This window comes from Pollicipes pollicipes, unplaced genomic scaffold, assembly GCF_011947565.3.
Source record: "Pollicipes pollicipes isolate AB1234 unplaced genomic scaffold, Ppol_2.1 Scaffold_5724;HRSCAF=6776_pilon_pilon_pilon, whole genome shotgun sequence".
Taxonomy (NCBI): domain Eukaryota; kingdom Metazoa; phylum Arthropoda; class Thecostraca; order Pollicipedomorpha; family Pollicipedidae; genus Pollicipes; species Pollicipes pollicipes.
Window position 1 is genome coordinate 16,114,439 of NW_023596746.1, and position 27,671 is coordinate 16,142,109.

At 48.8% G+C, this 27,671-nt stretch overlaps 1 protein-coding gene across 1 annotated transcript in view; it reads left to right on the forward strand.

Moving 5' to 3' along the window:
• Positions 1 to 27,671, forward strand: part of LOC119102586 (diacylglycerol kinase theta-like) — a 34,677-nt gene continuing 7,006 nt past the window's right edge. The window contains 14 exon segments of the mRNA XM_037226009.1: positions 1 to 300; positions 10,174 to 10,253; positions 12,167 to 12,169; positions 13,046 to 13,148; positions 15,417 to 15,637; positions 16,406 to 16,487; positions 17,333 to 17,422; positions 18,645 to 18,761; positions 19,404 to 19,538; positions 21,177 to 21,317; positions 22,890 to 23,057; positions 24,621 to 24,833; positions 25,125 to 25,259; positions 27,278 to 27,452. Of these exon segments, the coding sequence (XP_037081904.1) occupies positions 171 to 300; positions 10,174 to 10,253; positions 12,167 to 12,169; positions 13,046 to 13,148; positions 15,417 to 15,637; positions 16,406 to 16,487; positions 17,333 to 17,422; positions 18,645 to 18,761; positions 19,404 to 19,538; positions 21,177 to 21,317; positions 22,890 to 23,057; positions 24,621 to 24,833; positions 25,125 to 25,259; positions 27,278 to 27,452 (1,793 nt within the window). The 5' untranslated portion in view covers positions 1 to 170.

Genomic DNA, 27,671 nt, shown 5'->3' on the forward strand with positions numbered 1-27,671 from the left:
GGCCCGCAGTCCGCCCGATGAGTGGCCGTTCGGGGAGGAATGGCGGCCGGGCCCGGCGGCCGCAGTGAATGGTGCCTGCTGTGGTGGACGCTCGGTGCGACATGACCTAACGGCTGCGGTGACCAGTGCAAGCCCCCGGGGCTGACGGTCGGCCGCGGCGGGCAGCCAACATGGCGGCCGTTCCCAGCCAAGACAGCCAGGGTCACTTCTTCGTGAAAAAAACCTTCCACCGGCCCACGTATTGTCACCACTGCACGGACCTGCTCTGGGGCTTCATTGGCCAGGGCTACATCTGTGAAGGTGAGAGGGTTTGCCGCCCCCTGCACAGATGTTTGAAGGTTGCCGATGCAGGACGGCGCGCACACCTACCGAGCTTCTGAGCTGTCCCTATTGACGGCCCTGCATGCTGCGCTGGCCGCGATCGATCGTCAGAACTGCGCTGTGCTTTTTCGTTGAACGCATGACCTTGTCAAAATAATTTGTAGCAGTCAGCCACGCATCGGGGATATTTTGCGAAGAAATGTTCTCTTTGCAGAAGATTGTCACGACGCGTAAGTGCGCCACGTTGTGTAACATTGAAAAAGGTTCGGTTTGGTATGGACAGCAGACTACGGGAAAAGGGAGCAGAGGAGGAAGGAAGCATTGTTACTAATTTTCGTGACAACTCCACACAACCCTACGGTGATGCTTAAAAATGAACTCACTGTGCCTTCGGCTTCAAGGTGTATTTGATGTTGAGGCATGATGCACTGCTGTGATTGTGGTGTTTTTATGACGTACCACAGGCAAACGCAGGCACTTACATATCCTGGTCGCATACACAAGATTATGAGCCACTTTTGCTATTTTGTTCTAGAAATCCTGCTTTGCTAAAGCGCACCCAAATCCTGACAATCGTCCATCAAGATCGTACTCAGATCCTGACAATCCTCCATTTAAATAACACCCAAATCCTGACAATCGTCCTTCGAATTCAATTAGACAAAGAGCTTAAAGGGTCCAACGTCAATTTTGATAGTACCATGTCCCCATTGCACATGTCACTAGTTGTGGGCATTCTTGGATTCGGCTTTTTTAAGCGGTGCCATGCAGGACATTTTCGCCACTTGCTGAAACTGACAGAGGCTAGTTGCGTCCTCCACCTTATCCTGAAAGTTTTCAACAAACTGGCCTGCAGTGATTACTTTTTCAATGTGCTTGCATTACAGTTAAGTTGCACTGCAGTTTTATACACATCAAGCAAAAATCACGCATTACAAAACTTCTGACCTCCCAAGAAGCTTCCACTAATGACGTCATGTGTTACGGCCTCTTTTTCGAGGCCGCAACTCTGGTTGTAATTGCAGAAAGTGCAACATCCAGACTGTTTCGCCCAACACCAGTAGATAAGTCAGAATGCAGCTGGCCAAGAAGTGTACGTATTCTGGTAAAAAATCCTTGTTGGAACCGATTAAGTATCTATTTATGGTTGCTAGCATCCCTCATGCCGTGGTGACAAAATGCTTAAGCAAATTGTGCTGCCCAAACCAAGTTTGCAGTCGACTTTCTTCTGCCTCGTCATAGGGTTAATGCGCCAACCCCCCCCCCCCCCCCCAATTCCCGTTCCAACGTCTATACTGTTACTGGTCAGGCATGTAACAAGCATGTACTAACCACCTACCAATGACGTCCTAGGGCTGAAAACAACTAATGTGGACTCTAGCTAAAAATTTCGGTTAAAGCCGTATTTTGCTGCAGTTTAGCGAATGGATTCAAAGGGTGTTTCAAGACTTAAAACTTTTATTACGCTCCTGAGCCCAAGGCATTGCCTGAAAAACGGCTGTTAGCCAGCATCAAGCTCATGCTGTGACACTTTTTCTCTATCGCTGCATTTTCAAACGACCGTGCGTGTTACGAGCAGGCCTGCAGGCGGACGTGATGGCCTCAGTCGCGTGGCGGACGGAGCGTCCCGCTCAGCCGGAAAGCCTGGCGTCGCCTCTGTCTAGTCGGACGCACATATCAGCTGGCCGCGGTGGGGACGTTGGCTTCCTGTGTGCGGTTCCGTCGCCGCTCCAGTAACATCCGGGGGCCAACTGGGCGCCCGGGCGCCAGCTGTTCGTCGGCGGAAGCCGTCGGGGCTCCCCGGCCGTCCGGCCCTCCCGGCCCGGCGCTCCTGTCATCGGACGGGCGGAGATACTGTGCCGCTGCACTTGACTGTCCGGCGGCACAGCGCTATCACTCCATTTGTGTGCGATGAGACGAAGGGGTTTGTTGGATCCGCGATACAACCAACCTCGGACGTTAAAACAGTGTCAGGCTGTTATGCTCGTGTTTCTTAATACACGAATGGCATTGAAAGTGAGTAATAGAATAGTCGACTCTCAATCCAAGGGCGCAGGCGATGGTGCATCCGAGCAGTAACATGAGGGCTCGAGCCGCCAGCATCCGGAAATTCACCGCATCCCTTCGACTGATGCATACGCCTCTGTTGTATTAAATCTAAATGAGGACAAGTAGAATAACACCCTCCCGTTAGAGGAGCACCAGCAATCGCAAGCATGTGTAACCCCAAGCCCACACACACACACAGGGACGCTCCAATACTAGTAGCGCACCAAAAACCAAACCGAGGTGTAGTTGAAACCTTAGTGTAGAGATGCGCCCAGGGGCTCGACAGACAGACGTCCCAACTAGAGACGCAACGTTCAGACCGCCAGATAGCCAAGACACCCAATAACCCGCTGGTCTTTGGCCGGGTTGTGCGCCAGGCTTGGCGGATTGTTGCGGGTCAAAAGCTTTGAAAATCAAACTGAATCATTGTTTGTTATGTCTTAATTTTTCAAAACATCCAAACACCAATGTGAGATTCTAGCACACGACAATCATCGAAAATAACATTTCGGTTTTCATTCGTAAGAAAACTTGAGACAGAAACCCATTTCAGACATGACACACCAGTAAGTCAGGATGCATAAAGTGAACAACTTTACAAGCAAACATCCACTGAAAAACTGAAGAATAACTACCGAAATTGGCATGGTTTGGCCTGATGTAATTGAGGAGTAGTTACGTGAGTCATAAATATAAACACAGCTAAACGCTGCACCTGGCTATTGTTTTGTGGGCGAAGCGCACCGAATCTTTCTTGTTTCATACACAAACCACGCCTCGTAGTTATATGCATGACTAATGAAATCAGCGGGAGACCGTAAGCTTTCATTGCGCTCGCCTCGCTCAATTGTCCATGCAGCTCGCAGTTACTGGTGTATTGCATGCGCAGTAGTTGTCAAAACTGAAAAAGCAGTGGTATAGACTTTGGATATGTTTTGTGTGAAGACCATGTAAATTATGACTATGATAACAGGGGACTTTATGTATTATACATTTCTTACCTACTGCGGTTGTTAATAGTGTTCTACACATATGCCTTCTTATGGCTTTTGATCTAGTTGCTTTTCTATCGCTTTCCAATTGCTGTATCTTTATACACGGGTGTGTCAAAAATTGCAGTTTAACATGTGACGTCCATCAGACATAAGTTGTAGACCCCGGAAGTTGTAGCTAGCACGCCATGTAAAACGTGGATGAAAGTTTTAAAAATCACTTGTTCCCATTTTCTTCCGGTTGAAATTTGGCTTCAAAATTGTACGATATGCCATAGCTTTGTGCAGCATTGCTACACGTGAATGCCGCCACCTGCGTGGCAAAGATTGTTTGACAAAATGTTGTTGCTATCCTTGGTTGTGCACGGTATCACAGAAAGACAAACATGGCTGTTGTGGAATGGAACATTGATGTTGGTAAGAGGGAAGTGTGGATCATCTAAAGCTGCCACGTGATACAAGTTCCGTGTTGCTGCATGAAGACCCCTCACGGATAGCAGATGCCATATAAAAGCTTATGCTAGGTTCTTGAATACGGGTTATGACATTGAGGTGGAAGTGACGCTTTTGAATGTTGTTTGTTCCCGTGTACAATCTAAGAGACCGAGGAAACTTCCCATGATTTCAAATATGCAGCATTTCTTTGCCCTATCAGTCCAAAGGCCATTAGTTGACGCATGCATTTTTAGAAAACGTACATTGTCGTTTACTGAATGAGATGCAAGGGCAATATTCTGATACTTTTCGGTGGTCAGCCATATTAGGTTTCACCCTTTTTCTTATAATTTGTGCACCAGAAACTGACATCACAATCTTCAAAGTGAGATTGGGTTTAATACAACTTGCATGGTTTAGTCACTGCAGTGTAAGCAACATCCCTGGTAATAGCCGAGTAATGTTGAGCATTAGATGACAGCGGCATTGTATTTTAAGCATCCTTTATGCGTGTGTCTCAAATGAAAAACAAGTTACAGAATACAGCAAGCAATTGCTTTGTTGATCTCATGTCCAGGGCCCCGGCTCGCGGCTGCGGGTGACATTTTGGAAACAGTTGTGTCTCTAGTCCCAACTCTAGGTAGAAGAGCCCTCATAGGTCCGAGCAGAAGGGTACTCATGGAATATTCAAGGAATAATACAAGGAATAAATACCACGTGGCAGCTTTCGATGATCCACATTTCCCTCTTACCAACATCCACGTTCCGTTCCACAACAGCCATATTTTGTCTTTCTGTGATACCGTGCGCAACCAAGGATAGCAACAACTTTTTATCCAAGTATCTTTGCCATGCCAGTGACGGCATTCACATAGGTAGAATTTTGAAGCCAAATTTCAAAAGGAAAAGTGATGCTTAAAACCTCCGTCCATATTTCACATGACTTGCTGGCTGCACGTTTTTCACTCTATATGTTGTGTGTGATGGATGTCGTATGTGAGCGGTAAGTTTTGATCTGTACATAGGTACAGCAATTGGAAATCAATAGAATAACAAAAAGCACAAAAGTCCTGATGAGGTATGTGTGTAGAACACTATTAACAACCACAGCGCGGATAAAACGTATAATACGTAAGGCTCCCGGTTATCGTGGTCATAATTTACATGGTCTTCACACAAAACAAATCCAAAGTCTATACCACTGCTTTTTCAATTTTGACAACTACTGCGCATGCAATACACCAGTAACTGCGAGCTGCATGGGCAAGTGAGCGAGGCGAGAGCAATGAAAGGTCACAGTCTCCCGCCGATTTCATTAGTCATTCATATAGCTACGAGGCGTGATTTGTGTATGAAACAAAAAAGATTAGGTGTGCCTCGCCCACAAACAATTGCCAGGTGCAGCGTGTAGCTGCGATTATGTTAATAACTCACCTAACTACTCCTCAATGACATCAGACCAAACAATACAAATTCGGGTAGTTATTCTTCAGTTTTTCAGTGAGATGTTTGCTTGTAAAGTTGTTCACTTTATGCAGCCTGACTTACTGGTGTGTCATGTCTGAAACGGGTTTCTGTGTCAGGTTTTCTCACGAATGAAAAACAAAATGTTATTTTTGATGATTGTAATGTGCTAGGACCTCACTCTGGTGTTTGGATGTTTTGAAAAAATAAGATATGGCAAACAATTATTCGTTTTGAATTTCGAAGTTTTTGACCCGCAACAATCTGCCAAGCCTGGCACACAACCCGGCCAAAGGCCTGCGGGTTATTGGGTGTCGGATGTTGGCTAGTTGGCGGCCTGAACGTTGCGTCTCTAGTTGAGACGTCTGTCTGTCGAGCGCTTGGGCGCATCTCTACACTAAGGTTTCAACTACACCTCGGTTTGGATTTTGGTGCGCTACTAGTATTGGAGCGTCCCTGTGTGTATGGGCTTGGGGTTACACATGCTTGCGATTGGCGGTACCCCTCCACCGGGAGGGTGTTATTCTACTTGTCCTCATTCAGACTTAATACAACAGAGGCGTTTGCATCGGTCGAGCGAACGTGCTGAATTTCCGGATGCTGACGGTGCTTGAGCGCTCACGTTACTGCTCGGATGCACCATCGCCTGCGCCCTTGGATTGAGAGTCGACTGTTCTATTACTCACTTTCAATGCAATTCGTGTATTAAGAAACACGAGCATAACAGCCTGACACTGTTTTGACGTCCGAGGTTGGTTGTATCGCGGATCCAATAAACCCATTCGTCTCATCGCACACAAATGGTGTGATAGCGCTGTGCCGCCGGACAGTCAAGTGCAGCGGCACAGTATCTCCGCCCGTCCGATGGCAGGAGCGCCAGGCCGGGAGGGCCGGACGGCCGGGGAGCCCCGACGGCTTCCACCGACGAACAGCTGGCGCCCGGGCGGCCAGCTAGCCCCGGATGCTACTGGAGGGGCGACGGAACCGCACACAGGAAGCCAACGTCCCCACCGCGGCCAGCTGATATGTGCGTCCGACTAGACAGAGGCGACGCCAGGCTTCCCGGCTGGGCGGGACGCTCCGTCCGCCACGCGACTGAGGCCATCACGTCCGCCTGCAGGCCTGCTCGTAACACGCACGGTCGTTTGAAAATGCAGCCATAGAGAAAGAAGTTCCACAGCAAGAGCTTGAGGCTCGCTACCAGCCGTTTTTCAGGCAATGCCTTGAGCTCAGGAGCGTAATAAAAGTTTAAAGTCCTGAAACACCCCTTGAATCCATTCTTTACACTGCACCAATATATGGCTTTAACCGAAATTTTTAGCTAGAGTCCATATTGGTTGGTTTTAGTCCTAGGACGTCATTGGTAGGTGGCTAGTATACACCCGTTCCATGCCTGACCAGTAACAGCATAGATGTTGGAACGAGATTTGGGGGTGGGGGGGGGGGGAGGGGGAGGGCACCCTCACTCTCCCAGAATGTCAAGCAGTAACCCTATGACGAGGCATAAGAAATTCGACTGCAAAATTGGTTTGAGGAGCACAATTGTTATACGCATTTCGTCACCACGGCATGAGAGATGTTAACAAACATAAATGGATGCTTAATCGGTTCCAACAAGGATTTTTAGCAGAATACATGCTCTTTTTGGCCAGCTGGATTCTGACTTACCTGCTGGTGTTGGGCGAAACGGTCTGCACGTTGCATTTTCTGCAATTACAACCAGAGTTGCGACCTCGAAAAAGCAGACCGTAGCACAGGACGTCATCAGTGGAAGCTTCTTGTGAGTTTAGATGTTTCTAATGGGTGATTTTGTTTGTAAAGCTGCAGTATATCTTTATTGTAGTGCAAGCATGTTTAAGAGGTAATCACTGCAGGTTAGCTGGCTTAAAACTTCCAGGTTAAGGTGGGGGACACAACCAGCTTATGACAACTTCAGCAAGTGCTGAAAATGTTTCTCTTTTTAGTTCAGTATGCTCCTTAATACGTGATTGTTCGATTGCGGCATCGGACCTTACACAACATTGACTGAGGGCCAATTGATCGTCGTTATATCTATAACTTAAGGAATGACAGCATTCGAATGACGTTATGATGGCGTCATTGACATACGTTTCTGTTTCCCGTTGAAATGTGGCCAAAACACCCGTTCGTGACTGTTGGGAAGTTGCATACTATTGCTTGTGGGCGTAGTTGGGGATAATTAAGCTGGACGCTGAAAAGGAAAAAAAATGTGAGGCACTTTGCACACCAATCTGGAGTTTTACCACGTTTGACCTTATTTGCTCCCAATTTTATAGCCAAGGAATATCAAAATTTGAGACAAGTGAGTTCTCATACACGCCAGGTCAAGCTGTGCACTTGGCGTCTCCAGTTTCTTGCTTTTTGAGATCTCGATGTGTTCACTTGACTCACACCCGAGGGAAGGGTGTTCACCTGGTCACCCGGGCGCCTGTTCACATTCCCTGGTGGCAAAATAAAGATCTGAATAAAACCTACAAACACGTTCATGCACTTCACTGTGTTGTTTTCATGGCTAACATCAACAGACCTTACGTTTCATTTCAGGTATACTTGCTTACATGAGCGACGCCAACAATTTTTCATAGGGGAAAACGTTAGCATGTATTTCGCTTCGCTCCGCCGCGCCGTCTTTTTTGCTGAGCTCCGGAAACATCGTTTGAAAATATTACATAAAGACAACACCATCGCCACCACCACCAATGACACCAGCACCACGAAACCACCAAAGTAGCGTCACACAATTAGCATGATATTTATCCATTAAAATAGGCAGCTGTAGTGTATTTGTGTATTTGTGTGTATTTGTGTGTTTGTGTATTTGTGTGTATTTGTGTGTTTGTGTATTTATTTGTGTGTATTTGTGTGTTTGTGTAAGACAATCCGCACCGAAGAGCGTTTGAAGCCCAGCCGCCCGACGGTACACCTTTCCTTCCAGACTGTTTGGTTTACACTTTCTCTTATTATATATTTTTATAGTATACCATATTTATTATATATATTTCTATATATATGTATATACATTTATTTATGATGGATATTATAATAGGATATATTTTTATAATATATATATATATATATATATATGTCTTTTCTTCGCTGAGCTGTAAGCCGAGTTCTGCGCTGCTAAGGCATGATATTAGTAGAAATTTCCTGCGACAGCGACCTGCGCGAGGCGTAGTTAGTTGCACGACTTTTGATCTCATGTGCTTTCGGCAGCTACAGCTCCGCTACAATAATCGGCATAAGCCTGATTACTTATAGTGTGATACATGTGACATTTCACAGGAGCAATGCTGCAATTGGTCGGGGTGGTATGCTACTCTCTAAACAAGCACCCTTTAGGGTATAGGTTGGCAGCGGCAAAATTTATTCAGAAACGGTTGATGATTTATCTATGTAAAATCTTCTTTACTAAAAGCGTATCTTGGAAAGCAGCCTTCAGATGACGTATCCCGCGGTTTCCTGGAAGCACTCAGCTTGTTGCTACAGATTAGGAACGAACGACACAAACACCACGGCTGTTTTAGAATCCTTCAACAAATGCTGAGGACGATTTGTGCGACGAAAAATCACTTCTGTCACCCTATGGCAAGTTAGCATAATAAACTTTGCCTGAAAGCATAACATTTTGGTTTCCGAGCCAGTGCAATTTCGATACATGATTGTCTTAGGGCCTTAGCCGGCTTGCCTGTTCTAGGATATGCCATGGGATCATAGTGGTTTAGTTAGCATGAAGGGCCATCCAGTATCATGCTACAATATCGTCACAAGCCACCTCTTGTAACAAAATGGGTTACCAAAGTTTGTAGATGAGGCATTTAGGCATGCATCTCGCTGATGAGGCATCGCTTAGCCAGCGACCCCATGGAAGGTGGGCTTGAACGACAGGTCATGGGGGCCATGTGGAAATGGCGTCAACAGACCGAACGTTGAAAGCAGTTGCAGAACGTGTTTCATAAGCGTAAAAGACGATTTGGGAAGGCAGCTGCGTGATAAATCTCAAGCCTTATGTTGTGGGGGGCTATCCCAACCTGCAGGTTATTCCAGGTAACGCTCATTTAGTCGGCAGGTTTGGTTGTGGTTTTAACACGTAAGATGCCATATAGTATGGGAGTTCTGTGAACAGCTTAGAAGTTAACTACATAACCACAAAACCCACACAACGTGTTTGACAATGTGGTCAAATATTTTTCTGACCTCGAAACTAAGAATGGCCTTGGCACACACATGCACAACAATGTTCTCCGGTCTGCAAGTTGCATGTCGTTAAATTTTCGAAGATTAAATATACTGGCCCATTTATCAAGTTTTGCTCGGCTTGAATTCTCGGCGGTGCGTATCGTGCAGTTTAAATGATGGTTAAGCCAGTTCTTAATTGCGGTAGTATTTCATACTGCCCGTTGTAGAAATATGCAAATTTGAACAGCAGATTGAATGGTAATGCCAAATGTCATTTGAAATCGCAGCATTTTAGTCACACCGTAAGTATGATACGACATACTGTGAAGCACTTTCCTGATGACGCGGCAAACATGGCGAGTCCACGGCTGTAGTGGTGAGTTAGCATTGTGTTGGCATGTAATTTATCTGCGACTTATATGGCTCTATTATCCTCATCAAAGACAAATGTAGAATAAACTTTAGTTGCGAGTAGCTTCACAACACACATTCTTTGCATCTTGTCATATTTCGCTATTTCAGTAAACACCTCGGCTTGCCGTTTTACGTTTCGCCCTGGAGCTTACTGTATTCGACGACTGAAGTATTTCCCTGGTTTCGGTGTGCAACTTCGTGATTCACGACCGCTGTCGCGTCTCTGTCGGCTCTCCCTGCCTCACCATCGCCTCGGAGTTTACTGTACTCGACGACTGAAATATTTCCCTGGTTTCAGTGTGCAACTTCGTGATTCACGACCGCTGTCGCGTCTCTGTCGTCTCTCCCTGCTTCACCATCGCCGCTGCCTTCATCAAGGTAGGCGGTATGCGAGAGTAGCAAACAGGTAACGGCCCGTTAAGTAGGCGGCGTACGATGACAGCAAACAGGTAACGGGAAGTAGATGCGCACTGCTCATAGCCCGTCCCCTCCCCCCCCCCCCCCCCTACTAGTCATAGCCCTCTTATTGGTCATAGCTCTATTCAGTGCCACCGCCCCCCCCCCCCCCCTCCCAGCACGACTGTCCGCGTGCTGTCTCCCGTTGCTGCATTGAGGAGATACACGACCCAGCGTGTCTTGCGAGACATTTCTGGGAAGATTCCCCAGCCCCGATACCTGCAGATCACCGTCCTTGACATACATCAGCTGGCATAGTCGAAATGACAACAGACTCTAGCACCAGCTGAGAACAGCATGTCTCAGAAGTGTAAGCGCGGTGAAATCCCTCCATGTTTCACAAGTCACTTTAGGTTGTACCGCATACAACCACTTGTGGTCAAGGCGCTTGCAAATTGTGGTGAGACCACATATCTAAGAGTGTAACAAGCGCCAGCACCCTTAAGCTGTTAAGCTGAGAGCCTCCAGTGTTCACCCTGATGGTGTCCTCGATGTGCCATCCGTGTCGTGCAAGGCAAGCTTTGATCCTGAGGACAGCATGCTGCGTCGCCATCTTGCTTGTCATCGCTGAAATAAGTCTCGATAATTATACGACTCTAGACTAGGTAGCTTTAGCTGCTAGATGCAATGCGTCATTCCGTTGTAAATATTTCCTTTTTCAATAGCCTCACGAAAGAGAAGCCTGAGGACCTGGGGTCGTGGAAACAAAGAGCCCAATGCCTTTGTAAATTTGCGCAGCCCCACAAAAACAGATCTATGTGAATGAGTCGGATAAACGAAGAGCCCAGACATGTTATCTTCAGCGAGATCGCTAGCCTTGGAATGGCTTTGCAAGCATTTGTCTAGTCTATTGCCGCACCATATGAAATGACTCCATCTTGTTAGAACCAGTGCCGATTAAGCAAAAACGACGGTCTCGGAAGTGGTGATGCATTTACATGTATTTTTGCAGAAACTTTGCTGATGCTCTGTCAGCTGCTTTAACCATCATCGTCTTGGAACCATGAGCTCATGCAGCCTTGTGACAATAAATTCCGAAATCTGTCAGAAGAACGTTGTTTAAAAGGAGCTAACAATGCTGATGAATAACAGTGTGAGGTAAATTCCTACTGTGGTAGCACTGTCAGAGAACCTTGCCAATGCCTCATGTTTCACGTGTTTCCTCGTTTGTATTGAATTTATCCGATGAATTGCTCGCTCATCGGCCAAAAAAGTCATTTTGAATTGGATTTAGCCTGATCTTAACGGCTCACCAACAGAATACTTGTGAACGGGACAATGTGATGGAATTGCTGCCGCACTTTATTTTATCGGGCAATGTCATATGCCATTGGTTTTCTCGGCACAAATGACGCATTTAAATCACTTCAATCAGACGGATAAAATCATTTCGATCAGATGCATCTGTCATGGACTGAAGTAATACCGGTCATAACCATGAGCGCCGTTTTGGGTGTTGAAATATAGTTAAAATGATCTGTTTATTTTGCGGCATGCGTGACTCAAACACGAAATGTGATCAAGCTGTGGCATGGTATGGTTGACTCAGGAATAATTTTTAGTGTCATGTAACTGTTCAACGAACGCTAAACTTTTTAAGTATCGAGTGTCCCCGCAAAGTAATAGATGTCGATTAAGCCAAAGATGCTCGACCGCGTGCACATGATATTATTTTAGACATTTAAACGAGCCAACACGAACAGCCGATGACTCCCACCGCTTCCAAAGCGCGCCCAGCATTCGACGCTCCCGACGGGTTGTGGTTAAGCTGTTCATTTTTCTGTTCTTAATTTGCAATGTTGTATATGCTATGTGGATACTTGCGGCCATTGCAGCCGGTGGGTGAGTGGGGACTTGTCTGTCTTCAGCTGGTGGGTAAGCAGTGCCTGAACTGGCTACAGCCGGTGGGCAAGCAGTGCCAGGTCTATCTACGGCCGGTGGTTAAGCCGTGTCTGGTCTGTCTGCAGCTGGTGGGTGAACAGTGCCTGGTCTGGCTACAGCCGGTGGTTGAGCAGTGCTTGGTCTGTCTGCAGCTGGTAGTTGAGCAGTCTCTGGTCTGGTTGCAGCCGGTGGGTAAGCAGTGTCTGGTCCGGCTGCAGCTGATGGGTGAGAAGCGTTTGGCCTTGTCTGCAGCCGACGGGCGAGCAGTGTCTGGTCTGTCTACAGCCGGGGAATAAAGAGTGCCTGGTCTGGCTACAGCCTGTGGTTGAGCAGTCTTTGGTCTGTCTGCAGCCGGTGAGTAAACAGTTCCTGGTTTGTCTACAGCAGGTGTCGCCCGTAGGAAGCGGTGATCCGGACCAGTGGCGGCCGCTGCGGTGCGGTGATCCAGACCAGTCGCGGCCGCTGCGGTGCGGTGATCCGGACCAGTTGCGGCCGCTGCGGTGCGGTGATCCAGACCAGTTGCGGCCGCTGCGGTGCGGTAATCCAGACCAGTTGCGGCCGCTGCGGTGCGGTGATCTAGACCAGTTGTGGCCGCTGCGGTGCGCTCATCCAGACCAGTTGCGGCCGCTGCGGTGCGGTGATACGGACCAGTTGCGGCCGCTGCGGTGCGGTGATCCGGACCAGTTGCAGCCGCTGCGGTGCGGTGATCCGGACCAGTTGCGGCCGCTGCGGTGCGGTGATCCGGACCAGGTGCGGCCGCTGCGGCCTGCCCACGTCCGCCGCGGCTGGGTTGGAGTGGACTGGATTCATAACCGTGCCGTGCTCCTTTGCAGAACCCAGTGGCGCACTGCTGGGTCGAACCGGGCCACTACAAACGGCGCTTCTGCAATATCTGTCGCAAGCGGCTGGACGACACGTGGGCTCTGCGCTGCGAGGGTACGTGGCGACCCTTTGGTCTGTCGGGGCGTCCCTGAGGTCTGTCGCAGCGCCCCTGCTGTCTGTCGCAGCGCCCCTGTGGTCTATTGTGGCGCCCCTTTGGTCTGTCGTGGCGTCTCTGTGGTTTGTCGGGGCGCCCCTGTGATCTGTCGCAGCGCCCCTGTGGTCTGCCGCAGTGCCCCTGTGGCCCTCGCTGCGCCCCTGTGGTCTGCGGCAGCGCCCCTGTGGTTTTTCGCAGCGCACCTGTGGTCTGTCGCAGCGCCCCTGTGGTTTTTTGAAGCGCCCCTGTGGTCTGTCACAGCGCCCTTGTGGTCTGTCGCGCCTCAACGCTGCTACCCGCCCGATCAGTACAATCGGTCTTGCATGAAACAGTGTTTGGCGTAAGAATGTCGAGGAACCTTTTGGGAGATAAATAAAAATGACTGCCATTTTCACCGTGATGGTCTAAAACAGTGTTAAAAGACTGATGTTTCGTAAACTTTTGATTGAGGTATTTGTTTGGCACGTGGCCTCCGGTCGTGGTCAATACGGTATCATTCTTTGCGTCAGCAGTTCTGGTTTTACGCTGCAGCATGCTCCTCGGAGCTTTGGCTTCAACTTGGATCCCATGTGTGGCCAACGCACGATGATGGCAGCGACTTCGCAATAGTGTCGTTATCGTGTAGTAGCATTATGGTATTATTTTATGGCATAGCAACATGGTGCCACAAATTGAAGCAAAATTGGCACCTCGTCTGGTATACGTCGGTTGGGGATGAAAAGCTGCTTTTGATCAACTATGTTTCCATGCCATAATACAGGTCATCATAATCGTTACATACCAAGTGGAAAATCTTGCACCACCCTTTTTCATAATGACCTACTGCTAGTGGAGTATCCAAACCCTAACCATATGTTGGGCTTCATTAGAATCTTGTCTTTTTTAGCCATTGTATTTTATCCCACTGCTCCCCTGGGATTCAGTTCCTTGATTCCTCTCATTCTTCTTTGCGTCCTTGAGATGCGACACGTTGCTGCACACTTCCCATGTTACACAAGTATTGCATAGAATGTCTTGCATGCATGGTTCTATGCTGAACCCACATGCCGCGTGAAGCTTGTTTATTAGCTCCTGATCCCACCACCCGGCCACCTGTCGTCGCCATTTGGCTTTGCCGCGCGCTGTGCTGCTGAGGCTTAATGGCGTTGCCTGCCTCTTACACTGGCAGGAAGGGTGGGCACTGCGGGAATCAAACACCGTACTTTGCTTGTTGAAGGTTTGTCCTCCTCCCCCCTCACTTGGCCTCGAGTCCTCCCCCGCCCTTCCCATCTGAGAGGGGATCAGATCAGGGGAGAACCCTGTTTGTTGGCGGGTTTTGGAGTAGTTTTCATCACTTTTTACGATTAACCACCCCACCTCACTTAAAAACTGCGCCCCTGAACTGATGTGAACGCTATCACAATGCTAGTAAACTCAACCTGGCCAGATGTGCTTTGATGACACATGCAGCTGAGTTTCGTCATTGCGATGGGACATTCGTAGGGGTAGAAGAGTGGAACTTTTTAAACTTTCTGCGCTGGCCAGAAAGTGGCAGTCTGGCCGGAAGTGGCCCTGTCGCAGCACTGTACGGCTTTCATGGACTTCTTATAGGTAGAATAGGTCAATGACCTCCAATCAACTGGGTCAAAACTTTGTTTTTAGGAATATTTTGTCTGGGGTAATTTTGAATGATTATTCAAGTGCAAAAAGTCAAAAAGCAATCCTGAATGATTTGGTCACCATGACTTTCGAAAGGTCACACAAGTTAAATGACCTTAAATGAGTACCACTGACCTTTTGCTTAGAACAGCCGCCTAGGTTTAAGTACCCGAAGGTCATGAACTAGGAACCTCAAATTTTGACACAAGTGAGTTCACGCACAGGCCAAAAACACGTTTGTGAATTTGGTGTCCCTAGCTTCGTGAGATCTCGCGAGGTGTCCGATTAACCCCCCGTCCCCGTCCCCCCTCCCCCGAGTGGAGGGAATTCAGCCGACCACCCGGGTGCGTGTTAAAGTAGTCGCCTTGTTTCCGAAAACCTCAAAATGATAGATTTAAAGGTGGCTTATTTATCATCATCGAAATTAATTATTTGTGGGTACATTAGAAGCCCTACCTGGAAAAGCATAGCAGACGAGATCACAAGCAAGCCTCTCAAACTAGTGTTTGTTTTCCGCGAATGGAATCAGCAGCACCAGCGCCTGACATCACTTGGTACTTCTAACATGGGTCTCTGTGTCACCCGTGCAGTGTGCGAGTACTACGTGCACGTGGACTGCCAGGAGTTTGCTGTGCCTAACTGCAAGACCAGTTCGGAGTTCATTCCGGGCCAGAAGGCGTGCGAGGTAACCCACCGGCACCTGTGGCGCGAGGGTAACCTGCCCGGTAACTCCAAGTGCGCCGTCTGCCGCAAGACCTGCTGGTCGTCCGAGTGTCTGACGGGCATGCGCTGCGAGTGGTGCGTCACCACGGTAAGTGTGCGACGCGAGGGGTGGGCCATCACGGTAAGGTTCCCGACTCGCTCTCCTCTCGTCTCTCTCCTCTCGTTCTCTCTCTCCTCTCCCCGTCAGCGAGAGACCTCAGACGAGATTCTCTCTAGCCGTCTCTCGTCGACGCCCTCGACCCCCCGTCCCTCCTCCAGGCAACTCTCTCACAGAGTCTCTCTTCTCTCTCTCTCCTCTCTCCCTCTCTCTCTCTCTCCCTTCTCTCATTCCTCTCTCTCTTCCTCGCTCCTCCCCTCTCTCCCTCTCTCTCTCTATCGCCTCTCCTCTCCTCTCTTCTCCGCTCTCTCTCGCCGCCTCTCTCTCTCCGCCTCTCTCTCCCTCTGTCTCCCTGTCTCTCTCTCCCTCTCTCTCTCTCTGAAGATTACTGTAGGGTCTTTTATGATCTTATGATTCAGAATGCATGACTAGCCGACCCTGACATTTTCGTGACCTAGTTCTCGTGATCCTCGCGGCCGGTGTCTTCTGATGATCTCCAGTCATGTGTATGTCGTCAAGAATTTCATGAACAGCAACACATTTTCGTCCGCTGAATAGACATTAAGAGCTTTGTGCCATTACTTAGAATGCCCTTACTCTTAGAATATTTCTTCTCATGTCTTTTTACTTCCTGATCAAAGCAAGACAATGTGGACGGCGAGGCAGACCATTTTCTGGCCGTGCAGCGGAAGCCTGAGAGGAACGAGCGAATGAAAGACTGGCGATTCTCCTCTCCCATAACATTTCTTTTCCTCTCAGGTTCACGCACCATGTATGAAACACATTCCACCTCAGTGCAAATTTGGCGCAATGGAGCCCCTTGTTCTGCCTCCCAGTGCAGGTGAGTCTCGCTCGTAACGCCTCCACATCAGCAGTTCGGCGTCAAATAGCGAACTGCTGATGTGTTCACCTTCACCGCTGGAGTCTCAATGGCGGTGGGTAAGGCCCACTTATTTAACTATATACGCTCACCGTAGTTTTATTTATACATTGTCTGTAAATCTCTGGCTACAAGCTTACAGGTGTGGCTTATGTGTTGTATATTGCATGCCAGCGGTTTTGGCTTCTTTCGCTGGCGGCTTGTGCGCCAGTGGTACTGGTGTGCGTTGTGGTGCCGGTGGCGCGTCACCTGGTGTCGGCACATCTCGGGCGAGCCGGCGCCACCGCGCAGATGTGCTCCATATCGCCGATGCCTCCTCCCCCCTCCCACAAAGCCACTCTCACCAGTGAGCAGCTGGCGGAGAGCAGCTGATGACACAGCGCACACCTGGGGACGGCACGTGGGGGTGCTGGGGCGAGACGAAGGGTGGTACTGGAACGCCACGGCCGGATCCTGGGCAGCACGTAATGTCCCTGACGCGGCACTGGCTGAGACGCGTCAGGGGTACTGAGACCTCGCAGGCAGATACGGGCATGTATCGGCAGATACCGGAACAGCACGTCGGAGATAATCGACTTGCATAACAGGTGCAGGATCAGTGCAGGGGACTGTGGGACAGCCCCTTTAGATGGCGGGGCAGTGCAGGGGGGTAGTGAGACGCTACAGGTGAAACGCTTTTGTTCATGGGGAGTTAATGGAATAGCACGGGACATACCGGATCGACATCAAGGAGATGCCGTGAGAGGACGCTCCAAGACATGGTGTGGCTTGGTTTAGTATGTTAACACGTGTTTGTTCATTTTCAGTGAGCTTCCCAAGGACGGAAGTCTCGCGAGATATTCTTCTCGGGATGATAAGTAAAAGAAAAGAAGCCATTCCGAAGGATTTCTCAGCCCGTAAGTGTAATTATCCACTTACCGTGCATACATTGTCTCCTCTTTTCAGTCATTGCCTCACGTTTTTCATGTTTAACAGCATACCGCACTGAAACCGCTGCTTGGTGCACCGGGACATGGGCGATATATAATTGCTAGGTCAATCCATGCAATATCAAAAAAGGTAAAAAAAGTAGTGGGTGTTGTCACCACCCCCTCCTCGCGCATCGTTGGCTTCGATCCATGCCAAACTGAATGGCTGATGTTACGTTTTGGATGGCCTCGATGCAATAGTGCTTTTATCTGCTCATTTATTTTATTTCGTGCACCTGTGCCCTTTAAAATCGCGGCGCTGGTCAAGCTCATTGGGATCGGCTTTGTTCAAGTTTATTCGTATGTAGATTAACGGCACAGTCTCTATCTAGACATGCCTATTGTTATCCTGCCGTGACCAAAATACTTCACCTCCATCCTCTCTTAGTGGTGATATGCCCCGAAGCGCCCTGCATGCAAATAGCAGCCCGCTCGCTTAGTTTTAGAAGATAAATGAGGTCATTAGGCATGTTTTTGATCAACTGAGTCGTTTTCGTGCGAAAATCGTTATCAGCATGCCGACTTTAGGGGACCCGAAATCTTGCACCGTTTTGAAATCCGGATATTTCTCAACCGCGCGACATGTACATTTTGCTATAGCCGGCCCAGGTAGCAATTCAATGCCCTTAAAGGAAACGAAGATTTCAAAGATCAAGAGATGCCTCAACTTGCATCCATCAGCCATTTGCGTTGGCAATATGATGACGTAAATGACCAATGACGGCAATGATGATGCATGACAGCATATGGCATGCGTATCGTAGCCATGTCTTTTACACCACTGAAATGCTTTTCAAACATTGGATCATAGATTAGTAATGTGTGTGTGGGGGGGGGGGAGGGGGGTCAACTGCCGTGAAAAGACGCAGATGTTTTGGTACGGCTGGTAGCAGTGGACGACCATTGGCTTAACAACCGTCACTTTGCGGCATGTTTCCGTGCAGTTCATCTTGAGATTAGATGTTCATTATGAGGGTTTTGTAGCCCTCGTTATGAAATCTGACTACACTTTTTTCTAACCCTGAACATCAGTGCCAAAGGTTTGTTCAGCCATGCGAAGCATTTTAGCATAAAAACCGTATGGCTGATTTGTCTCCGTCACATGCATTAAGGCTGCGGTGACGGGTGTCCTTTGACCGTGCTTCCACAGCTCGAAGCATATCGGAAGAGTTCAGCAGCGGTGAAGTGAAAAACCACGAGGATGGGGTCGAGCAGAAAAACAGCCGCGAGTCCAGCAAGAAGAAGGAGAGTGATGAGAAGGATGATGGTCAGTACATGCACTATTCTTGCGCAAATTTTCTCTAGTTATTTCTAAACGAGGTCACGGATGTAATCCAGAGGAGTAACTGCGAACAGCTTAAGATTCACCAAAATTTTTTGGGGAAGCGTGAGCGGTGTTCATTGTCTTGTAGCGCAGTATGTTTTTGATTCAACAACGCGCTACGAAGACGGGAACAAAAGGCGTGGTGTGTCTCTGACCCCGTGACATGTCACGGAAACGTGTGAAAAAATGTAGGCTATGGAATGACCAGCTTGTATCAAGCAGTCTTTTGAAAATAGACGCTAGAGTTTGCTGAGGCGGGTTGAGAGGCCTTCAGTGCTGTAATACTGACTTGATCGCTTGGAGACTGTGCGAAGCCTGGCTTCACAGCACCCAGTGGCTCGGTGGCAGCGGAACGGTCTTGTCTAACGTGCTACCGTCATACCCCCCCCCCCCACCCCGTGGTGCCACCTCTCCCCCTGGGTCTCATTTTCGACCTACTGACCTTACCGCCCTCCCTTGGGTCCCGTGTCCGCCCTGTTGACCCCGCCGCCCTCCCTTGGGCCTCATGTGAGCCCTGATAACCCCGTCGCCCTCCCTGAGTCCTAGGTTATCTGGCCAGCTGACCTCGCCACCCATCGCCGCCAGAGCTGATCAAGGTGTTCGACGGCAACTGCTCGCTGCGGCGCCGTATGTTCCGCACGATAGCGGTCAGCCGGTCGGCGGCGGCCGACACCATCCTGTCGGCAGCGCTGGGCGCGTTCCACATCGGCCCCGAATCAGGTCAGTGTCGGCCTCCGACCCTTCGGGTCTATCTCGGGCCTCGGGACTGGGCAGGTCAGTGCCAGGTCATGACTAGCCACGGCCAGCGTCAGGTGACGACTGGTCAGGTCAGTCAGGTCACGACCGGTTAGGGTCGCCTCTCTTCTTATCACCTCGTTGTTAGGGCACCATTTGTACCCTGCATACTCATACATGTGGAATGTCGCAATACGTATTAGTAGGTGATTCCATTGACACAACTAAACCCTAAATGTTACGGCTCAAGCCTTGTTTTAAACATCGTCAAAAAACAAAAGCACTCCAGTCTGTCCCAGAAGTAACTGGGTTTCAGATCCAACCGACCGCGACGTTGGCTATGCCCAGGATTATCGCTCATCATATGTACTGCCGTTACGTTTTGTCTTTATCTGTGGAGATTTGAACTTGGACAGGAAAGCGTCTGTCATGTATTTTCTTCAACTTAAAGCTGTGAATTTTTCAACGGTGTAAAATTAAGACGCTGTTTGTGCTGGTGTAATACCTAATGGATGCATTGCTTTTCAAAAAGACTCACGTGTCACGGATCATTTCGTCAAATGTCAAACAAATTCTGATTGTCCTTGTCCTATCATAAAAATGGCATCGGGTCGGAGTTTCATCAATTTTGTCGCCTGACGCTGCGAGCATTACATATTCTCATTGCCAGCTAGTTTCCAACTGCCAGTCAGTTTTTAAGCAAGGTTTTTTAAACTAGTGCGGAGACTCTAGTAGCAAACGCACTCTCAAAGGGTCATCAGGTTTGGCTTCGATACCATCAACACCGTGATGAATGATGCCTCTCTTGTCTGTTATCATCGCACTTCACCCGCGCTATGCAAGAAGTCTTGCTGGAATAATACTGTGACTTTTCAGCATCACGCGATTATAGCCAGCTGCAGCGATTATATTCGACGCAAAAATTTGATGCTAAAACAGCTAAAACAGCTCAATTTGCTTCCTGCCTTTCTATTGCATGCCATGCAAACCTAATTGTGTTCACTTTTATCTGCATTCTTGTATTCATTTTGCTAACGAGGGCATTTCCCCAATATGCGACAAGTTTCTTGTGCATTTAGCGATGCTTTTACACCTCATTTTCGTAAACCTTTTGCAACAAACAACAAATTCTAAGTAAGTCTCCGTGTTCCGGTAAGCACATATTACCGTCCATGCTGCACAATGTTAGTAGGTATTCCGTGAATTAAAAGTCCCACCAGCTTTATTATTTGTCCTTATGTATCCTGGGGTGAGATCAGGACATATGTCGCATTTCCGCTTTGCCTTGTACATCCTGCGGCGTGGAAAATAAGCAGATAAACTAACAGCATAGTACGCCTATCTGTCCAAACATATTTAGAAAACATTTCACATGCTCAAAGTTAGATTTGTACATGCTGTAACTAATACGGACAAATAACACAAATACAATAAATAACATAGATGAGCTAGTGCACCAAAAATGCTCACTGAGGCTCTAACTGCGGATGAGTTTTGCTTTTATTTTATTGTCAATTGCTATTTTAGAGCGCGTCGACTACAATGATAAATTTACGTCCAGGAATGACATATTTCAACAATGAGACCTCAACGGAGCTGTCTGGCACCATCCATGCGTTTCAGCGGACAAGTATTACCTGAGCGACGCGTACAGTGAGGAGGAGTCGGAGCTAGACAGCGGTCTGCTGGTTCGGCAGCTGTGCAAACGCGACGGCCGACGGCCGGCAGTGTTCCTCCGGCTGCGCCAGGAAACCAACCACTCAGGTGCGTACTCAGGTCTGCCAGCTGCGGCCGACCGCGGCGTCTAGCCGTCTGCCAGCTGCGGCCCGCCGCGGTGTCTAGCCGTCTGCCAGCTGCGGTCCGTCGCGGTGTCTAGCCGTCTGCCAGCTGCGGTCCGCCGCGGTGTCTAGCCGTCTGCCAGCTGCGGTCCGCCGCGGTGTCTAGCCGTCTGCCAGCTGCGGTCCGCCGCCATGGGTTCGAGACGCCCCACGGGCAGCGTTTCAGTCGTCCCACAAGCATCAGCGAGAGAGATGGTTACAGTACGTGTTACCAGGCGTGGCTAAAGCGAACTCGGCACAAGCAAATTAAACGCATCACGTGCACCCGTGCATTCCAAACATACTGACAAACTCTCTCTGCTAAGGCACAATAGCACTCGGCTGGACATAACTGGCCATAAATTATGGTTCCTTCTTGAAGTCTCTTAACAGTGGATGCCACCGAAGCACCCAGCTCAGTTTTTCTTTAAATGTTGTTATTCGATGCAATGCCGCGAAGCAAGCTTTCATTTATAGCTGCAAGACGAAGTGATGTGAGGAGGCCACATATGAGGGTTAAATCATCTTTTTTTGTCGAAGGTAAATAATGTTAGACATTCACTCAAAAGTGGCTCTTCGCCTTTGTCTATATCCCATATAGGTGGTTTTATATAACTGCAGCGATGATGTTGTAAAACCACAGAAAATCGGTTTTTCTATTCCGTGGTTCTTTGCAACGTGTTTTCAATATCGTGTTAAGTGACAGTATGGTCCGGTGCACAATCATGTTTCCCAAAGCATGAACTCTTGTGCTGCTTTCTCCATTTTCGTCTTGCATCCGCTGACGCGTTGAGGAACTTGATAACGTCATGACTTACAGATGATCTGTTTTTGTAAGCAGTCTGTCAAATGGCTACTTGGCTAGCAAGAGAAAAGTCGGCACAGGTCGTTGCAATGATCAGTGTTGCACCCCATACAACCAGCTTGCGTGAGCTGCTTCGCAGATAAGCGTCTGTGTTCTCGCCGCCATGTCATCCCACTGTTCATTTCTCATGGTGGTCCAAAAGAGTTCATCGCAAGGCGGACTAATTGCCGAGTTAAATCTTAACCAGGCACAAGTTTAAGTGCCGTACCACACCCAGGTCAGGTCGCGTGACTGCGACAGTCGCGTTACCTGCCCTGTGATTCCTAGGCCACTTCGTCGCGATGGTGCTTTGCCTTCTGGTGAAAATGTGAAAATGATAAATTCTAAGGCAGGTCGTAGCGTGAGTGTCTCGCGGAAAATACCGAAATTCACTGAAATCACTGGCATATATGAGTCAATAGTTGCGCATGCTTATTACATGTGCTTAAGATAATGCCATCGGACATATATGAGTTAAATTTGTGCGACTGGAGCAAATGGCCATCCGTTTACTGGCACCGCCTATCTGACCGTCCACTGGCACCGCCCATCTTGCCGTGCCCTCCCCTGACACCGCCCATCTGACCGTCCCCCTCTCTTGACACCGCCCATCTGGCCGTCCCCTCTCCTGGCACTGCCCATCTGATCTCCTCTCCCATCTGCTTCTGCCGACAGGCTGTATCCAGGTGCACCCGCAGCAGATGCGTGTGACGGAGGAGCAGCTGGAGGTGCCCGTGACGGACAACACCACGAGTCACCAGGTCATCGAGCACTGCCTGCGCCAGCTGGGCCTGAGCGGGCCCGACGACTACACGCTCAGCGAGGTGCTCATCGACCGGAACGGTGAGCTCCGGCCGTCGGCCCCATCCCATCATATACAGCCAGATAGGACAGCTGCAGGAACATCGCCTATCTGTTACCTTGAATACATCCACATTTTACATATCCGCCAATCTAGCTAGCTAGCCGGCTAGCCATTTAGCTAGCTGTCTCTCTGACGTTAATTGCCGTAGGGATTCTTCATTGCACTCAGGTTTAGTAACATTCCTCTGTGGCTCCCGAGAACCTGGATTCGTGATGGCTCTTCTACCTCTCCATTTCTTAAAACTTAAAATATTTTCTACGAGTCGTGTGACTACACACTATCACTTTTCACGCTTGCACCATTAGACAGGAACCTGATTTGGTACCAATTCTGAGATACACGAAAACTAGGGTACACAGGCATGCACCCATCGTTTCTCGTCAGGCCTATGCTTCGGAAGCGTTTTTGTTTGGTCGATTGTGTCTCATTTACCATTTTTTTTCCGAGGGGGGGTCAAGCTCCGCAAATGTAAATAAACTGATGATGATAACATGATGACGAAAGTTTCATGAGTTTCAAGTTTCAAGTTTCAAGATGAAGAAAGTTTCAAGTCAAGTTTCCGTTGACAAATTTGCTCTCGTTGTAGATAAGTTGTACAACATCATATGAGTTTACATCCTTTTTAATCTAGGTTTCCTATCTTTCAGATTTTTACTGAACTGTGTCACTGTCTAATAATGGTGAACGTGACTCAACATACGATATATAATAATGGTCTGGCAATGCTTAACGCTGCACTAACACGTATACACAACCTGTAAGAATATGAGGCCTGAAAACAAGTGTTTCCATCACTTCCGAAAGTGTAAATTTCTGTTTGAGGAAAGACAGTGATTTGCAGAGCCCCACTTTTTGTTAACTGGATACCATATAAACGTGAAAACAAACGATGTCCATATGTGATGTAGCGGTCACATGCAATAAACGTAAGTGGGTGGTACGGTTTTTATTTTCTGTATGCGCTCATAACATCATAATATTACTGATGCGTGTTGTCATGCATAACATACACAAATCAGCTCAAAGAAAATGGGATTTTTTATCCATTGAATACATATTTTGGACTGGTAGTGAACTGCGAAGAATTGCATAGAATGTCTTGGACGCGCGTCTCTAAAATTATTTGGAGCCACACTGACTGCATTCAGATCTTACTACCTTGAAGATATGCAAGTTTTGGGCAAGAAAACGACATTGCCTTTCTAGATTTTATGACAAGTACATCAAAAGTTTGCCTACGCCTACCGGAGACGTCTTTCTGAGGGATGTTTGCGCCAGGAATAGGCATTTTCTTTCAACCCTGTCAAAAATTCGGTCGCCCCCGCGTTACGGGCTGAAATATAATTGCCACCCTTGGTTTAAACACAATGCTTGCTGTTTACGGTGATAATGCAAACGCCGTTTTAGAGTGACTTGAATCAGGTGACTTTCAAGACCTCAGGTGTGGGTAGTTGTGAAGGGGTAGCAAAGCTGTGCCTCATGTCTGGATGTGTGCCGGCCTGCTCGTCCGCACTCTGAAGTCACCCGCCTGCGGCCGCCAGTGAACGTGCGCGAGCTGGCGGCGGACGAGCGGCCCTGGGAGCTGATGAAGAGCATCAGCCGCGACTCAGTGCTGCAGATGACGCTGGCCAGGTTCCACCTGGCCGAACGGCGCGACCCACATGGCAACAACGTCGCACTCTTCGTCGGCAACCTGCCGTTGAACCTGAACCAGCGCCAGTACGAGCGCATCTTGCTGGGCATCCTCGGTAAAGGTGCGTCGTCTGGTGGCGACTTCGTCAGGACAGATCGCAATGACTTCTCGAACCAGCAATGAGGGGTTACAACACGGACTTCTCACGTTTGACTCACAGTACACGGGCTACCTGCTGGTGAGCAGGCTCGCATCGAGCTAAGCGCTGTTGCGACCGACGGCACAGTCAGGGACGGATGCTGCTCTGGGTGTGCGTGGGAGTTGCAATATTAAGTTAGGTAGGATAGGAGTGTCAAAGTGATGTATGATTCGAGAGTTGTCTCTGACTTTCACAACGTGTGCATTCTTCCAGCCAACAAATTTTCATCGATCGGACCTATTTACTATGAGTACGGCTCGTTGGTGATCGTGTACAACAAAGCTGAGGACGCCACCCGGGCCTACTATATGCTGCAGGAGGCCTCCTACGAGGACAAACACCTGCTGGGTGAGCATACCAGTCACTCTGGCGCAAGATTCGCCAAATACCAGAGGAATGCCAGTTGGGGGTCATATGTTAAGGAACCTAGATACTGACCACTTTTTGTGTTTTCACTGACTACCTTACGAACCAGATAATTTTTTGAAAGAGCTTAAGAGATGTTTATCCGTCCACAATCTACGCAGTGCTGGGATCGTGGTGAAATGGAATAGGTGTAACCTATTCCATTTCAATTTTATGAAATGACATAAAACAGGAAATACACGTGAAATAAGTAAATACTGACAAGAAACACGAAGTGCACGTAAAATGAGTAGCTGATGACATGAAGCGGGGAAAGCACGTAAACCATGACTGTAAGTAGGAAAACAGAAATATGTGCTGCGCTAAGCGTTAATCGTTAACTTCTACCCTGCGCCATATGCGGCTAGGTGTCATCAAATGATCTGGACATGTGTTTGTCAACACTTGAATGGTTTTTACGATGGGACAAAGAGCAAACAAGCATATTGGTTCATGGTACAGGTGTGAAATGGAATCCAATGGCATACATACTGTCTAAGTACCTAGCTTAAGGCAGGCATTCAAGCATAATCGTTTGCATTATAGGAGCCTGTAATGTTGACCTTGATCAGGAGTCAAATTGCCGCAGCCTCAAGAAAAGGAAATGTTACATGTACCCGTTTCACTGAACATTACAGAATGTGTCCCTGTTGTGTGACGCCTGTGTTCTGTCACGGGAGAGGGGCGTTGTGTTTATCGGCACAATGACGCAGCCGGTGATGATCCAAGTATTGAATTAAACGGGTCTACGTCACGCGGCGTGACTGATCAGCAACTTCGTACGCATTGCACAATTTTAAAGGCTCGTGCATGGACACAGCAAGTCTTTAGACTGCAAGCTTCGTCCGCGTTTGACCACGTGGGGCCACACTGACACAGCTCAGACTGGCCCAGGGTTACACTGACATAGCTCAGACTGACCCAAGGTTACACTGGCACAGCTCAGAATAGCCCACGGTTACACTGACACAGCTCAAAATAGCCCATGGTTACACTGGCACAGCTCAAAATAGCCCATGGTTACACTGGCACAGCTCAGACTGGCTAAGGGTCACACTGACACAGCTCAGACTGGCCCAGGGTTACACTGGCACAGCTTAGGCTGGCCCAGGGTTACACTGGCCTAGCTCAGACTGGCCCAGGGTTACACTGACACAGCTCAGACTGGCCCAGGGTTACACTGACACAGCTCAGACTGGCCCAGGGTTACACTGACACAGCTCAGGCTGGCCCAGGGTTACACTGGCCCAGCTCAGAGTGGTCCAGGGTTACACTGGCCCATCATGTGCTCATCACTCACTGCATGACCAGCTAGATAAAGTCCCTATGGAGTATGCGCGAACATCAGAAATATTAGGAAACACGAGCAGTGCTGGACCAATATCTGACGTCAGGTGGCCTTTCTTAGGTTGAGCTACTTTTCTCAGAAAACTGAGATGTTCTCATCGCACACCAGACTCATGGACAGATGACAGTCTCAAAGAAGCATCGACATCCGGTTTGGCGCTTTGTTTTCAATTTGTAACAGCTATCTGCTGTTATTGTCTCGTTCGTCTACATTCACAGACTGCTAGAGTGGTAGTCATCGCGGCACAATTTACACCACTGGTCGGACGGCGGAGTATTCATGCTAATTGTTTGGCAAATTTTGAACGATTTATATCTTTCACACGTGTTTTTTCCCGACACGATGGTGGCAGGATTGTCGTGTTATCCGAAAATGTCCGACTGTATTTTCGGGCAGTAATAGGGTCATTTATAACTTTTGGGTACAAAACAAGTCAGTTTTGTGTACAAAAATCCCCTTTTGTAGATTACACTTTCCTTAGGCTGTGGAACAGCATGACCATTCAGCTACAGTGTGGAAGTTCAAATAGTCATCAATTTGGTTATACGTAAGTAATGTGCAGTCACCACCGTGGTGCCAAGCAAACGCTATATGCATTGTGTCGCGGCTTCAGTGATGATCCTGCCGTCGCTGTCACCGGAGCTGATCCCGGCGGGCGTGCGGCCTGTGCTCTTCTTCGTCAACGTCAAGTCTGGCGGCTGCCAGGGTCTGGAACTGATCACCAGCTTCCGCCGCATGGTCAACCCCAGCCAGGTGTTCGACCTGGACAACGGCGGACCGCTGCCAGGGTGAGTGGTGCTTCGCCTGCTGCCCACACGTGGTGTGTCTGAGCCGGCAACAGAGGTGAGTGGTGCTTCACCTGCTGCCCACACGTGGTGCGCCTGCGCCGGCAACAGAGGTGAGTGGCGCGTCGCCTGCTGCCCACACAAAGTGTGTCTGCGCCGGGAACAGAGGTGAGTGGTGCGTCGCCTGCTGCCCACACATGGTGTGCTGCTTGTGTGCGTCGT